At 40.0% G+C, this 16,283-nt stretch overlaps 2 protein-coding genes across 2 annotated transcripts in view; both read left to right on the forward strand.

Moving 5' to 3' along the window:
* PHEX (phosphate regulating endopeptidase homolog X-linked) overlaps positions 1 to 16,283 on the forward strand; it is a 227,189-nt gene that overhangs the window by 10,905 nt on the left and 200,001 nt on the right. Inside the window, 1 exon segment of the mRNA XM_033195320.1 lies at positions 4,512 to 4,673. Coding sequence (XP_033051211.1) covers positions 4,616 to 4,673 — 58 coding nt within the window. The 5' untranslated portion in view covers positions 4,512 to 4,615.
* LOC117074101 (nucleoside diphosphate kinase A) lies at positions 1,437 to 2,115 on the forward strand. Its single transcript, XM_033195325.1, has one exon. It carries the CDS (start codon positions 1,464 to 1,466, stop codon positions 1,920 to 1,922), a length of 459 nt encoding a protein of 152 aa, XP_033051216.1. The 5' UTR covers positions 1,437 to 1,463; the 3' UTR covers positions 1,923 to 2,115.

The following is a 16,283-nucleotide window of genomic DNA, read 5'->3' on the forward strand; positions in this document are numbered from 1 at the left end:
TTCCTTTGATGGCAAAATTGGATCTTAACTCACGTGAGGCTGCTTCAGATTTCATTTATCCTACTTAGAAGAATCTGCATATGTTTCCCTATGGAAATATTAATGCACTGGCTTCAGGCCTGCCACTCCAGCCATTGCTGAAGTATTACATGATCGGTGGTTATATGCAATGTATTTTTTTTTCTAAAATCTGAAAAATCTATGAGCTCTGAAATGTATCTAGCCTCAAGAGTTTCAGATAAGTGATTGTAGAATTATAGTTCCCAGATTTAGCTAAATACATACATACATATATACAGGATGCTCAGTGAAATTTGAACTGCAGATATACACTGACTACATTTTTTGGTGTATGTCCCATGGAATATTTGGTACACACTTATTCTAAAAGGTGGTTGTTTGTCAGAAATTCAAACTTTACCGGGCATCCTGCATTTATATGGTAATGTGCCCAGCACTAATTCTAAGCACTTTACATACACTTAATTTGCATAATGATTCTATGGGGTGCTATTATTATCCCCATTTTCAGGTGAGGAAACTAAGACGCAGGTTAAATCACCTGCCTAAGGTGTCTTAGCTACTGCATGGTGTTTCTCTCATTCAAACACAAGTGGTCTGGCTCTAGAGTTTGCCATGATATCATATTGCTTAAAAAGGGCTTAGCATAGTTCCTGGCAAAAAGGAAATACTCAATATTGGTGATTTTATTATTGTTAATTATTATTACTACTGTCTCCCTTCATCCTTGATTAAATCTAAAAACAGAGGCTGGTATTTAGGATGCCTCCACCGCTACCACATAAACACCAGCTGGAGACTGTGTAACAATTAACCTTATATACAATGACTTGGAAGAGTACGCAGCCTGAGCTTTCACAGATTTCCTTCATCATCATATTTCTTTTATTAAAACAAGACTCTGGGTTTTCTCCATGGAGCTGAGTAGGGGGAAATGCGTTTCGGTGTCTTGACAACTATGGTCCCTTGCAATTTGAAGTCACAGTTCCCCTGCAGAAAGTGCAGCCCTGTGCCCCGCTGTGAGTTGTGAATGATGGATTGGGAGGCTGAAGCTAGAGTTTTCTCACTCAGCAGGCTTCTTTCCAAATTCAATGTGAGTGATGTATTCCCCAACTTTTGTATCAGGGCCAAGGTCAGAGCTGACCTTGCAGTTTTTCTAGGTACCTGCAAGAATACTGGCGAGATGGAGAGGATACATTTGAGGGTTGGGGGCAGGGAAAATTTGAGAAGGAGGCCTGAAAACAGTGTACTTATGTGGATAAAAATGCATGTGAGGGCTCCTCTGTGTAACTGTAAATGTTGTGTGGGTCTGAGACGTGTGATCCATGTCTCTGAGGTGTCACATAGCAGATTCATTCTGTGGCTGCATACAGTAAGTGTATATATAAATATATATGTATAAATACCAACCAAGGTTCAAGCCTAAGCAGCTGGAAGGGACCATGGCCAACTGTGAGCGTACCTTCATTGCGATCAAACCAGATGGGGTCCAGCGGGGTCTTGTCGGAGAGATTATCAAGCGTTTTGAACAGAAAGGATTCCGCCTTGTTGGTCTGAAATTCATGCAAGCTTCTGAAGATCTTCTCAAGGAACACTACATTGACCTGAAGGACCGTCCGTTCTTTGCCGGCCTGGTGAAATACATGCACTCAGGGCCGGTAGTTGCCATGGTCTGGGAGGGGCTGAATGTGGTGAAGACAGGCCGAGTCATGCTCGGGGAGACCAACCCTGCGGACTCCAAGCCTGGGACCATCCGTGGAGACTTCTGCATACAAGTTGGCAGGAACATTATACATGGCAGTGATTCCGTGGAGAGTGCAGAGAAGGAGATCGGCTTGTGGTTTCACCCTGAGGAACTGGTAGATTACATGAGCTGTGCTCAGAACTGGATCTATGAATGACAGGAGAGCAGGCCACAATGCTTTCACATCCATTTCTCTTCTTCCCATGGGCAGAGGACCAGGCTCTAGGAAATCTAGTTATTTAAAGGAACTTCGTCATAATTTGGAAGGAAGCTCTTGGAGCTGTGAGTGCTCCCTGTACAGTGTTACCATCCCCTACCATCTGATTAAAGTGCTTCCTCCCAACGTAGGATTCATTGAAAAAAAAAAAAAAAAAAAAAAAAAAAAAAAATAAATACCAACCAAAAGAAAGATTTTATGTCCTAGCACATTTGCACATTAAATATTAATGATAAAATAGTAGCAGTAAGTAAAAATGTAATTAGAGACAACTGATGCTAGTTCTGAAGCATGAAAATGTTAAGCCAATTTGAAATTTATCAAACTTCTGAGTCTTTTTTTTTTTTTTTTTTTTGTAGAGACGGAGTTTTGCCATGTTGCCCAGGTTGGTCTCCAACTCCTGGGCTCAAGCGATCTGCCCACCTCAGACTCCCAAAATGCTGGGATTACTGGCATGAGCCAGAGTGGCCGTTAAACCAATTTTTGGCTATTTTTTTTTTTTTTCTTTTTTTCTTTTGTGTTATTGGGGGAGGTTTGAAAATGGTGGGGATTTTGAGGGCCTATAGAAATTAGAATTTTTTTTATTATTCACTTCATTGAAGACAAAAGGCTGTTTGAAATTTTTGTAGAAAATCTAGGCTGGAGAAATATCTAGCCTTATTTTTAACCTGAAGGAACCACACATGTAACCAAACTGTAAGATATGTATCTAAATTTGCACAGATTATACTTTTTTGGGGCAGTTCATTCATATTTAGCTGAAATCTCATTGGGTTTTCATTACTTCAACAAAAATATATTCTGGCATTATTTAAAGTATGAAAATTGCCCAGAATGTCATCTTTCCAATGTCATTAAAATATTGGCTAGTTTTTAAAAAGTCATTTGGTACATATCTTTGTGCTAGAGTGGTAGCCAGCAATTGTATGGCAGTTGGAAGGGCGTTGGAGTTCAATATTGGGAATTTTGGAAACTTCTCATTTTGTAATGAAGGGTTTTCTTTTAAAGCTCATGGTTACGTATTTATGCACACATCTACCTATGGGCTGTCTTCTATATGTAATTGTGTATGGGCTTATGAAAGAGGAAAAAAAATGGTAGATCAGTCTATTGTGTCTTTCTGTTAACTTATACACATACTCAGTTCTACCGCTAGACCTGGGTCCCTCATTTAGAACACCCTACTTTGGCCCTCCTCTGGCCATGCCTCTCCTCCAATCAAGGCGTCTGTGGAGCCAAGTAGGCAGCCCTTTCCTTCTACACCCCAGAATTCCCTGCCCAATGGCCCCAAGCTCCCTTCCAGGATCTGTGTGGGTCTCTTCTGGGGCTTTATTTCTCTGAGAGCTACACTGAATATCAAGGAGCTCAAGAATTTGAAAGTATATTGTAAATATAATTTTTAAATGTTTAGATAGATGACATATGGACTTCTGTTTCCATTAGCCTTCACTGTGAGGCAAACCACCCAAAGCATAGAGGCCTGGAACAAAAATCATTTGCTATTTCTCATGATTCTGTGGGTTTGGTGGATGGTTTCTCTGCTGATTTTTGCCTAGGCTCATTTGTGCAGCTGCATTCAGCTAGAGGGGCGCCTGGACTGGAAGGTGAATGATGGCCGCAGTCAACGTCTGGCAGTTGTGCTGGCTTGGTTCTTCTCTATGTAGCCTCTTGTCCTCCAGGAGGCTGCTTCAAAGGGCAGCTAAAGGGCTCCATTCAAAGGGAGTTAATATGGAAGGTGCAAGGCCTCTTAAGGCTTAGCTTTGAAACTCACAGAAAGTTACTTCTGCCAATTCTGTTGGTCAAAGCAAGTGACAAGGTCAGTCCAAATTCAAGGCAGGGGAAATAGACTCTACCACTTGATGGGAAGAGCAGCAAGGTCACTTTGCTGAAGGACAAGCAGGATAGAAGAAAGAGTCACAGTTATCTTTGCAAATAATTGACCACACATTCTATTTGTGTTCCTGTCCCATACCGCACAGATGTTAGGGATGATCCTGCAAAAGCCAGTAATGATAATACCACCAAACTTTTATCCATTCACTTTTTTTTTTTTTTTTTTTTTTGAGAGACCGTTTCACTTTGTCACCCCAGGCTGGACTGCAGTGGTGCGATCTTGGCTTACTGCAAACTCTGCCTCCTGAGTTTAAGCAATTCTCCTGCCTCAGCCTCCGAGTAGCTGGGATTACAGGCATGCACCACCATATCTGGCTAATTTTTGTATTTTTAGTAGAGATGGGATTTCACCATGTTGGCCAGACTGATCTCAAACTCCCGACGTCAGGTGATCCACCTGCCTTGGCCTCCCAAAGTGCTGGGATTACAGACGTGAGCCACTGCGCCCGGCCTGTCCATTCACTTTGAATGTAGTCATTTCATATAGTGAGGTAGATTCAGAGAGTTTTTTTTAAGGGGAAATATAAATGCCAAGGCTTGGAAACTGGTTGATATGAAATCGTTGTTTAATTTGGAAAAGAACAGTACACAACATTCAGTGCTTATCATTAATCCTATGATTTTCTTTCTAAATAGCTGCTGCTATCTTAAGTAAAGTAAATCTGTCTGTGGATCCTTGTGATAATTTCTTCCGGTTCGCTTGTGATGGCTGGATAAGCGATAATCCAATTCCCGAAGATATGCCAAGCTATGGGGTTTATCCTTGGCTGAGACATAATGTTGACCTCAAGTTGAAGGGTAAGTTTCTACTGGGGTTTGGTGATACACTTTACAGAGAGCAATATTTGACAGGAAAAACATAGTTTGGGATTTGAAGCATGACTTCTCACTTTTTAACTATGCTTAAATTCATTTCCAAGAATTTTTTAAATGAAAGGTTGGAAGGAAAGTTTGCAGAATTTTGATCTCCCAGATCTCAACATAAGACGAATGTAGGTTGTTATGTTCATGTTTGGTAATAGTAAATTCTGCTGAAGGATAAAGAGCATTTGATTGAGATTGCAAGCAAAGGAATAGTTAATGAAAATTGTATCAATATACTCATTTGTCTGTCGTATTCAGAGCAAACTTCATTTCTTGCTGATTGTGTCCTGGATTTTCATGGCTTACAAAATGTACTTAACACCTCATCATCTTTTGACATCACTTTTGAGAACTCTGGATGACCTTGTGGTTGTCATATTGTTCCTGTTAACTTCTAAGTTGGCTCTAGGGAGATTCACTTTTCTCCCATGGCCACTCTAGCAATGACAAGCTCACACACACATACTCACACGTGCATGCACACAAACATACATATGTGCTCAAAGAAATCCCCCCGCCCCCTGCCAAAGTTGGAAATGTCTATTATTGGAGGATATTCTGTTAGCATTGGATCTAATTTTTATGCTAAGTTATTGGAGAAGGCCACCTCAGGAGGGAAGTAGGAAGATTTCAAAGCCAGATAAGGTAATTGTTTTGAGAAGGCAAAAATAGTATTTTTTTTTTGGCTCTTTTTGACAACTGTGAGTTACACCATGTAACTTGCATTCAGTAACACCTACAAAGAACTCCTGAGAAGTTACAAAAATCATTTTCCCTTCCCATTTACATTTTCCCAAGATTTTAAATACTTGAAAATTAAATATGTATCATTTTACAATAAGTAAAACTCTTGGCAAAATAAATAGATACCTATTGTCAATTATGAGGAAAAATGTGCTTAAATTTCACAACTAGATATAAATCACATGGATTTAATATTTTCTATTAGGAGACCCAAATTCAGTCTTGGTAAATTATATATGAGAATTTACAAGGATATCAGGGTTTTCTCCTAAACCCAAAGGAAGATTCTCATACTATAAAATCATAAATAAGACCTTGAGGAGTGAGTTTACTAATACTTATTTCCCTGTAGGACATTAATTCATGTTGGTCTTTGATTTACCATTCTTGTCCATTTCCTATTTACCTTATCTTGCTTTTCTTACTCAATAGACAGATGTGTACACACACATGTACACACACACACACGCACAGTCGTGCGTGCAGAAACATTACTGAAGGATAAGAAAACTACAAGATTTCCAGACATATGCTCCTTTTGCATTAGTTATAACCCAAAGATTTCTATCTGCAGGACATGAAGTGGTTAACGATAACTTAAGTAACTTTTCAGGGGTGTCTGGAATTTTAACATAAAAGTTAAAATCAGTATATCAATATGCTTTGTTTGAGGAGGGTACTGTCTATAGGCTCCTTCAAAATCAATAGAAATGCGAGTAAATTGTTTAGCACAGGGTTTTTGTATTTGCTAGCTTCCTTTTAAAAATCAAAAATTTTATTTCCCAGCTCCATTGAAGAAATAAAAAGAGAGCAAAAATTAGAAGAAAGGTCGCTCATAAATCCATCATAAGAAATAACTGCTAATAAAGCAGTTGGGGATATTTCTTTCCAGGTTTTGTTGCACGTGTGGGTCCATATGCATAACTTCATATGCACACCTATATATTTTTAAAATTAGCTGATATTATTCGTACTACTCTAACTTATTTTCAGAAACTATGCATTCCTCATAGACATAGATTATGTCAGTAGATACCTTTTCTTTCTTGCTTTCTTGGTTGCTTGCTCTTGTCACCCAGGCTGGAGTGCAATGGCACTATCTCGGCTTACTGCAACCTCAGCCTCCTGGATTCAAACAAGTGATTCTCCTGCCTCAGCCTTCTGAGTAGCTGGGATTACAGGCACTTGCCACCATGCCTGGCTAATTTTTGTATTTTTAGTAGAGATGGGGTTTCACCATGTTGGTCAGGCTAGTCTCGAACTCCTGACCTCAAGTGATTGGCCTGCCTCAGCCTCCCAAAGTGCTGGGATTACAGGCGTGAGCCACCGCACCTGGTCAACTTTTCTTATTATAAATAACACTGTAATAAACATCCTTGTGTATACATCTTTATGTCCTTATCTAAATGATCTAAATGTATCCTTAGGATAAATTCCCAGAATGGAATTACTGGGTTGAAAGAGTACTCTAGATTTCATTTTTGATGCATATAGCCAGATTGCCTTTTAGAAAGTTTATTTCACCTGGGCACGGTGGCTCATGCCTGTAATCCCAGTACTTTGGGAGGCCGAGGCGGGTGGATCACCTGAGGTCAGGAGTTCAAGACCAGCCATGGCTAACATATCAAAACCCAGGCTCTACTAAAAATTAAAAAATTAGCCGGGCGTGGTAGTGCCTGTAATCCCAGCTACTCAGAAGGCTGAGGCAGGCAAATTGCTTGAACTGGGAGGCAGAGATTGCAGTGAGCCGAGATCGTGCCATTGCGCTCCAGCCTGGGCAACAAGAGTGAAACTCTGAACTCTGTCTCAAAAAAAAAAAAAAAAAAGTTTGTTTCTGGGTCTTTATATTTCTTTTTTTTTTGATGTTTTAAAGGATAACTTTTTCCCATCAACTGCTTTCTGTGGTATAAAGTAGAAGTCAGCAAACCATGGCCAGTAGACAAAATCCAGTCCACTGCCTGGAAGTTTTATTGGAACACAGCCACATCCATTCACTTGTACATTATCAGTGGCTGCTTTTGCCCTCCAGTGGCACAACCGAATAGTTGCCATGGAAACTGGATGGCCCAAAAACCCTAAAATATTTATTGTTTGACTTTTATAGACAGTTTGCCAGTCCCTGATGCCTAGTACAAAGTAAAGCTTTGAATGTATGTATTAGATTCAATTAGAACTGCCTAATTAGTTGATAGCTCCTTGGTAGCTTCTTTGGATTTCTTAGATAGTTAATAATAAAGGTAAGAAATACTAGAACAGGCTAAGCGTGGTGGCTAATGCCTGTAATCCCAGCACTTTGGGATCACACAAGGCAGGTGGATCACCTTCAGGTCAGGAGTTTAAGACCAGCCTGGCCAACATGGTAAAACCTCGTCTCTACTAAAAATAAAAAAAAATTAGCCACGCATGGTGGTTCACGCCTGTTACCCCAGCTACTCAGGAGGCTGAGGCAGGAGAATTGCTTGAACCCAGCAGGCAGAGGTTGCAGTGAGCTGAGATCACACCACTGCACTCCAGTCTGGGCGACGGAGTGAGACTTCATCTCAAAAAAATAAAATACCAGAACAGTGTTGAATAATAGCAGTGATAATGGGCGTAAGTTCTTATTCCTTGCTTGGGTGGTAATGCCTCCAGTATTCCCCTGAAAACATACACTTTTTGTTTGTTTGTTTGTTTGTTTTAGATAGCTATTTTTGTGTGTGTTCTGTTGTTCCTAGTTTGCAAAAAGGTGCTGCCCAAGAAAAAAGCCTCTTTGCCATTTATCAAGAGACTCAGATAGAGTATCTCTTTTACCTTATCTTGATTTACCCATGCTGAACTAAACTTATAATTTTGAAATAAATCCTGCCTATTAATGGTTTGTATTTTTTTAAGACATTACCAGAATTAAAGAAGCTAGCATTTTGTTTCACACATTTGTGTCTATATTTATGATTCATATTGGTTTGTGATTGTTTTGTGTACCAGATTTGTCAAATTCTGTTGTTAAGATTGTGCTGGCATAGTCAAACAAAGTGGGAGGCTTCCTATATATGTTTCTATGCTCTGGGAAAGACATAATTCAATAAATCCCAAGTTACTCTATGACAAGCACTGTAAAGGCCAAATTCACAAACTGATTGTGGGATTCTTGTTTCAAATGTCAAGAAGGAGAGCAAATGGTGGAAGAGGGTCTCTTAAACTTAGTATCTTGTAACAAAAATAGGTAAAATATAAAATAGCTGGACACAGTGGCTCTTGCCTGTAATCCCACCACTTTGGGAGGCCGAGGTGGGTGGATCGCTTGAGGTCAGGAGTTCAAGACCAGCCTGGCCAGTGTAGCGAAAACCTGTTTCTACTGAAAATACAAAAATTAGCCGGGTGTGGTGGCGGGCGCCTGTAATCCCAGCTACTCAGGAGGCTGAGACAGGAGAATCACTTGAACCCAGGAGGCAGAGGTTGCAGTGAGCCAAGATCATGCCAATGCACTCTAGTCTGAGTGACGGAGTAAAACTCTATCTCAAAAAAACAAAAAACAACTACACAAAATATCTATTAGATTTATAAACTTTTTATTTTGAGATAATTCAAACTTTGAGAAGTTGAACAAATAGCACAAGGAACATCTATGTACCCTTTACCCAGATTCCCTGATTATTACCATTTACTACATTTATTCTATTATATATATACTTTCATTGTCCATCTGTAAATGTATATGTAGTGTATCATCCTCTACTTATACATTTATATACTTTTATATATATGGGCAGATGGTATATGATAAAATATGTCTATAAATGTATAGATAAATATCGATATAGATACAGATATATAGATTTTTTCTGAACTCTGCAGGTATGTTACAGATGATTAGATATTCCTAAAGTGTATAGAGGTTTTCAAATGTCAAATGTGCTAAAAATCTTACTTCTTTTCCTGAAACACTGACTCTTTAAATTGTATCTATATCTTTTAATATATTCTACATCTATCTATTTATGTGTCTGTCAGTCTATCTGCCTTGTCATCCAACTATCTACTCATTTATCATTCCATCCAGGTAATACAGGCTCACTGTAGACCAACCGTAAATAAACAACAAAAGAAGTATACTTCGCCACCCAGCAGTAACAACTTTTTAAATGCAAATATAGACATAAAATTACGTATCTCTTCTGAGGGACCATATAATACATTCTATGTAATTAATTTATTTACTTATTTATTTATGACAGAGCCTTGCTCTGTTGCCCAGGCTGGAAGTGCAGTAGCACAATTTCAGCTCACTGCAACCTCTGCCTTTTGGGTTCAAGTGATTCTCATGCCTCAGCCTCCCAAGTAGCTGGGATTATAGGCATGTGCCACCATGCCCAGATCATTTTTATATTTTTAATAGAGACGGGGTTTCACCATGTTGGCCAGGCTAGTTTCAAACTCCTGGTCACAGGTGATCCGCCTACCTCAGCCTCCCCAAGTGCTGGGATTACAGGCGTGAGCCACCACACCCAGCCGAATATACTGTAATTACTTAATCAATGCCTGTGTTATTGAGGTTATTTTTAATGTTTTCTTCATTGTAAGCCCCTTGGAGCATGAGTTTAGAAACATCGAGCTGGATTTGAATCCTGATTCCCTTTCATTTACCCTCTGTGTCACTCTGGGCCAATTACTGATCTCACCTGGTTCAGTTTTCTTATCTTTAAAATGGAGATAAGAATACACATATCCGGGTATGCAAAGGCATACAGAGTGATGTAATAGACCTTGGATTCAAAAGGGGGAGGGTGGGAGAAGGGTGAGGAATAAAAAAACTATAGGGTGCATACAAAATACACTTCTTGGTGACAGGTGCACTAAAATCTCAGACTTTACCACTATCCAATTAATCTACATAACCAAAAACTACTCGTGCCCTAAAAGCTATTGAAATAAAAAATATATATATTTGGAAAAAAGAAGACCCATATCATAGAGGTTTTGTGAAGATTGAAGGAGATGATTTCTATGAATTACCCAGTCCAGTTCCTGGCACAGAGCAGACCTTCCGTAAATATTTGTCCTTTGTTCCTCACTTTGTTTCAAAGATAGTTCTAAGATTCATGAAGTAATGTCTATCAAATGCTTTCAGTTTTCTTCTGGTCTTATCCTTTGTGTAAATATCATGTGCTTTCAAAAGTATTGAATACTGTCAAGATATTTTTCCTCACTCTTGATAAAAAGAGAGAACATCCCAAAATAAAACCCAGTACTACCAATCAAAAGAGTACCATTTTCTTAAGGCTGATAGGAAACACACAGATACGGCTGTTCAAATTTGTGAAATAAAATGGACTTGACAGACCTGGCTGATGAAAAATTGCCCTCTACTGAAGTGAGCAACCTGGCTTTGTGAATTTTTTTCTTTAAGTGGCATATAAGACTCCGATTCCTACTTGGCAAATAAAATTACTTCTTCTTCTCTCCAAGAAGTGAGATTTTTTTAAAAAGTCGAATATAATCAGATGTTTGTCTTAAGATCCACATTCTGTAACCCCCCCAAATTTGTCTTCATGTGACCATGAAGAAGACACAGCATGCATTGCTTATGGATGAGCAGATGGAAATGTAACAAATGAGCACTTATGAAACATGAGGCAATGAATGAGCTAGAACACTTATGTCACATAGAAGACAGATGACTCAAGGTACAGCCAGATCAGCTCTATTACGGAATAGCTATCTTTGCCAATATTTTGTGAAGAAATGCAATATATTATTTTCAAACACAGCTTCAGCAGAACAGTAAGATGAAGTAGGGACTCTGCATTAATGAGCAGATAGAGATGATTGTGATTCATAGACCATTTATTTGTAAATACCTTCTGACTGAGATTCAAATAGTTCTCGTAATTAAATACCCCCCACTCCAAAGAATCTTTTTTTCCTAGCCAAATCATCTTTTGCAGACAATGGGAAACTGAAAACTTCAGTTCCTGTAACGTCATTTAGTAATTAGGAAGTTCAGATTATTGAAGACAGTGAATTGTCATTTTCCTCATGTTGTATATATAGTAGAGCTTTGACTTCATAAAGTTCTTAATTTTTAAATTATTTTATTATTATTATTTTTTGAGATGGAGTTTCACTCTTATTGCCCAGGCTGGCATACAGTGGCGCCATCTCGCCTCACTGCAACCTCCACTTCCCAGGTTCAAGTGATTCTCCTGCCTTGGCCTCCCTAGTAGCTGGGATTACAGGCGCCTGCCACCATGCCCAGCTAATTGTTGTATTTTTAGTAGAGACAGGGTTTCCCCATGTCATCCAGGCTGGTCTTGAACTCCTGACCTCAGGTGATTTACCCGCCTCAGGCTCCCAAAGTGCTGGGATTACAGGTGTGAGCCACTTGCACCCGGCTACTTCATGAAGTTCTTTGAAACAAATAGCAGACTGGTAAATGTGGGGATGCAGCGGGGAAGTGCTAAGGACCAACCATCCATTGTGGTGGCTTTTTATTACTAGTGAAAACTCAGCCTCTGTAATTTTGAGTGAGTCTCCTATGTAAACTGGATGCACCCCCTCAGAGAAGAGTCCCATTTTTCTCAGATCATGCTGGCTCTTTTTCATGTGGCCACACAGGAAGCAACCAATTGCCAAGTTACAAATACATCACTACAGTCCTATATGTGCAAAGCGGTGCTACATGAAGATTTGGGCCTGTATTGAAGGCCCAAATGTGAGATGAAATAATTTTACTTGAAAAGTTTGTTGTTGTACAGGGTTTTCCTGCTCTCATACACCATTTGAGTATCGGTAGGTGTGCATGGTGCATGGAGTGTGAGGAGAAGGTAAGAAGTTGTCAGATTAGGGCTGGGGGCTGTGACTCATGCCTGTAGTCCCAGCACTTTGGGAATCCCAGGAAGGTGGGTCACATGAGGTCAGGAGTTCGAGACCAGCCTGGCCAACATGGTGAAACCCCATCTCTACTAAAAACACAAAAGATTAGCTGTGCATGGTGGCGGGCACCTATAATTCCAGTTACTCCAGAGGCTGAGACAGGAGAATTGCATGAACCCGGGAGGCAGAGGTTGCAGTGAGCCAAGATAGCACCACTGCACTCCAGCCTGGGCAGCAGAGTGAGACTCCAGCTCAAAAAAACAAAACAAAACAAAAACAGACCTAGTGCTAGATATGAAATATTCCCAACACAAAATAATGATAAATGTTTGAAGCAATGGATATCCCAATTACCCACATTTGATCATTACATTGTATGCTTGTATCAAATAATCACATGTACCCTATAAATATGTAAACTATATCCATAAACATTAAAAATTGGAAAACTGGAAAAATATAGAAATAAGTTTTTTTTTTTTTTTTTCTGAGCGCTCTGTGGAAAATGTGAGTGTATCTCTAGGATATGTTCTCTTTCTAAATAGCTAAATGAACTAAAGAGGCCATCAGAATGACTACCGTGTGTAAAAGCTTGTGTTCTGGTAGTTCTGACAGCCTGTCAGGTTTTCTTTTTTCTTTTTTTTTTGGAGTGCTGGAGTGCACTGGCGTGATCTCGGCTCACTGCAACCTCTTCCTCCCCGGTTCAAGCAATTCTCCTGCCTCGGCCTCCTGAGTAGCTGGGGTTACAGGCACATGAAACATGCCCAGCTAATTTTTATATTTTTAGTAGAGATGGTGTTTTGCCGTGTTGACCAGGCTGGTCTCAAACTCCTGACCTCAGGTGATCTACCTGCCTCTGCCTCCCAAAGTGCTGGGATTACAGGTGTGAGCCACCACTCCCGGCCAGGTTTTCTTCTTATGTGTGCTTTTCCACCCTCAGTGCATGTCCTTGTCTTACTTTTTGACTGTTGTCTGCTCTTAGCCTTCCATTTTAAGATTTGATCTCTTCCCCTATTGCTTAATGTAGCTCCTCTGTCATTAGTGGTTTCTACTACAAATAAGTTGGGTATGCTTGATAAGAACCAGCTCTGTTCATTACATTTGTTCTAAGTTGTATGATGTTCAGTTGGGGGAAATTCACTGCTTCAAATAGATTGAAATGCACAGCATTTTGATTGTACTAACTGATCTGTGAAAATAGTCCTGTTTACCAAGCATTTACTTTTATTCCTGGCACTAATTGCTTTCAGCCATAAGTAACAGACACCCCAACTCAAACTGGCTTAAACAATAAAATATGCTGACTCATGTAACCAAAAAATCTAGTAATTATGTAGACTTCAGGTAAGGGCTGATCCAGCAGCTGAACATTAAGGATCACATTTTTTTTTTCTTCCTGTCTCTACTCTGACATCCACCATGTCATATTTTCTTCTAAGTCTGTTTGGTCATGAGATTGTTGCTAATAACCAGAATTTATACTTCCTCATTCATATCTAGCAAGAGGCATTGTGTTAGACAGAAGGGATATAGAAGTACAAAGATTAATAAGGTCCCCTAGGCTGGGCGGGGTAGCTCATGCCTGTAATGCTAGCACTTTGGGAGGCTGAGGTGGGTGGATCACCTGAGGCCAGGAGCTCAAGACTAGCCTGGACAATACGGTGAAACCCTGTCTCTACTAAAAATATAAAAATTAGTCGGGTGTGGTGGCGGGAACCTGTAATCCCAGCTACTCAGAGGTTGCAGTGAGCCAAAATCGCTCCACTGCACTCCAACCTGGGTGACAGAGCGAGACTGTGTCTCAAAATAATAGTAATAATAATAATAATAATAATAATAATAATAATAAGGTCCCCTAGACTATCCTAATGGAAATTACAATCTGCACTTCACGAGTGTTCCATAGGTGCTGTAATCAATGCTCTAGAGCTGTCCTGCTCAGCATGGCAGCCACTAGCCACTGTGGGTTTTGAGTACTCGAAAATATGGCTAGGTGGAATTGAAGTATAAGTGTAAAATATACACCAAATTTTAAATACTTCATTTTTTAAAATGAAAGCACTCTCATTAATAAATTGATGGTTTCATTATAATAAGTAATTGCATGTAGAAATAATATTCTGAGTTATAGTAAGGCAAATAAGATATACCATTAAACATCTCACCTGTTTCTTTTTACTTATTTAAATTTAGCTACAAGAAAATTAAAAATTACATACGTGGTTTGGGTAATATTTCTACCAGAAAGCATTGCTCTAGAGCCCTGAACAGGCTATTAGCAAGGTGAACTATCTGGGAATAAGTCAGATGGATTTCAGTGCTAGAGAAAGCTCAGAGAACACCTTGATTTAAAATAGTCCTCTGGCTGGGTGCGGTGGTTCACGGCTGTAATCCTAGCACTTGAGAGGCCAAGGTGGGCAGATTACTTGAAGCCAGGAGTTCGAGACCAGCCTGGCCAACAGAATAAAAAACGACAACAAAAATTAGCCAGACCTGGTGGCACATGTCTGTAGTCCCCGCTACTCAGGAGCTAAGGTGGGAGGATCACTTGAGCCAGGGAGGTCACGGTTGCAGTGAGCCGAGATTGCACAACTGCACTTCATCCAGGGCAACAGAGCGAGACTCCATCTCAAAAAAAAAAAAAGAAGAAAGAAAAAAAAAAAAATAGTCCCCTACCCAATCTCCAATCCCTTTGTATTTGTGTCCTTTGTGGTCCTTATAACCATCTGAAATGATCTCATTTGTGTACATGCTTGCTGTTCTTCTCACTTACACCCAACCCCCACTCCTGTAGATGTTAAACTCCATGAGAAACTCCATTTTGGGTGTCACTGTGACTGCATCACAAGCATAGTGCCTGCCATAGGAGGTGCTCAGTGAATACTTCCTAAAGAAAGGAGAAAAGGAATGTGCCCTCTGTGGTTGGCTGAATGCAGTTGTCGGGGCAGTTGACTGGGTAGAGAGGAGTGGCTTTTTCTTCTCCCTTTCACTCCGTCTCCTCCTGTGCCCATAGTCCCGGAAGACTCTTGAGATGCAACTGGGGCTTGCCCCTGAAAGGAGGGGAAGCAAAATCATCAGTCATTTTCCATTTGTGTTCTGGGCCTCAGGAAGGCAGGACAGGGATGTGGGCAATGAGACAGGCCTGGGCCCTTCTAAGACTCTCTGTGGTGGGATCTGATGCAAGCTACATACAAGAAAAATAACTTGCAGGATGTGGTTCAAGTTTGGGTTCTGAAAAAATTAAAAAAAAAAAAGAAAGGATTCTGCCACTTATCAGCTGTGTGGCCATGGGCAAACTACTTCTTTCTGAGCCTCAGTTTCTTATCTGGTAATACTGTTGGACAAATCCAGTGAGATGTGTAGAAAGTCTTCTACACAAAGTTCAATAAATGGAATCCGTTACTGTTAATTTCACAAGGGTTAAATTAATGTTTTAAAAGCGCTTGGCACATAGTAGATGCTTAAGAAATGTTCTCCAGTCAAATAAAAATAACTTATAAGAAGACCTTGACATCACTATTAAAATATTGTGATCTAGTTTTTTTTTCTCAAACTCCCCACATACCTGTAAATAAGGAAGCTGATTCTGAAAGAAGCAAGGCTGGAGACAAAAAATAGCAGATGAGGACATTTGTACATATTCCCAACTTTCGTTGCCAGACTTAGGTCATGACCCTAAACCCTGGACAGTTTTGATAATCTAATTGTCAGATAACGCATTCATTGGAGGCCATATGATTTTTAAATCACTCCTACAGGAAGAGAAAGAAGAGGAAGGGGAATTGGTAAAAATAAGAAACAAGTGGCCGGGCGCGGTGGCTCAAGCCTGTAATCCAGCACTTTGGGAGGCCGAGACGGGCGGATCACGAGGTCAGGAGATCGAGACCATCCTGGCTAACACGGTGAAACCCCGTCTCTACTAAAAAAAATACAAAAAATTAGCCGGGC

The sequence above is a fragment of the Trachypithecus francoisi genome, unplaced genomic scaffold (genome assembly GCF_009764315.1).
Source record: "Trachypithecus francoisi isolate TF-2019V2 unplaced genomic scaffold, Tfra_2.0 Contig01603, whole genome shotgun sequence".
NCBI classification, from domain to species: domain Eukaryota; kingdom Metazoa; phylum Chordata; class Mammalia; order Primates; family Cercopithecidae; genus Trachypithecus; species Trachypithecus francoisi.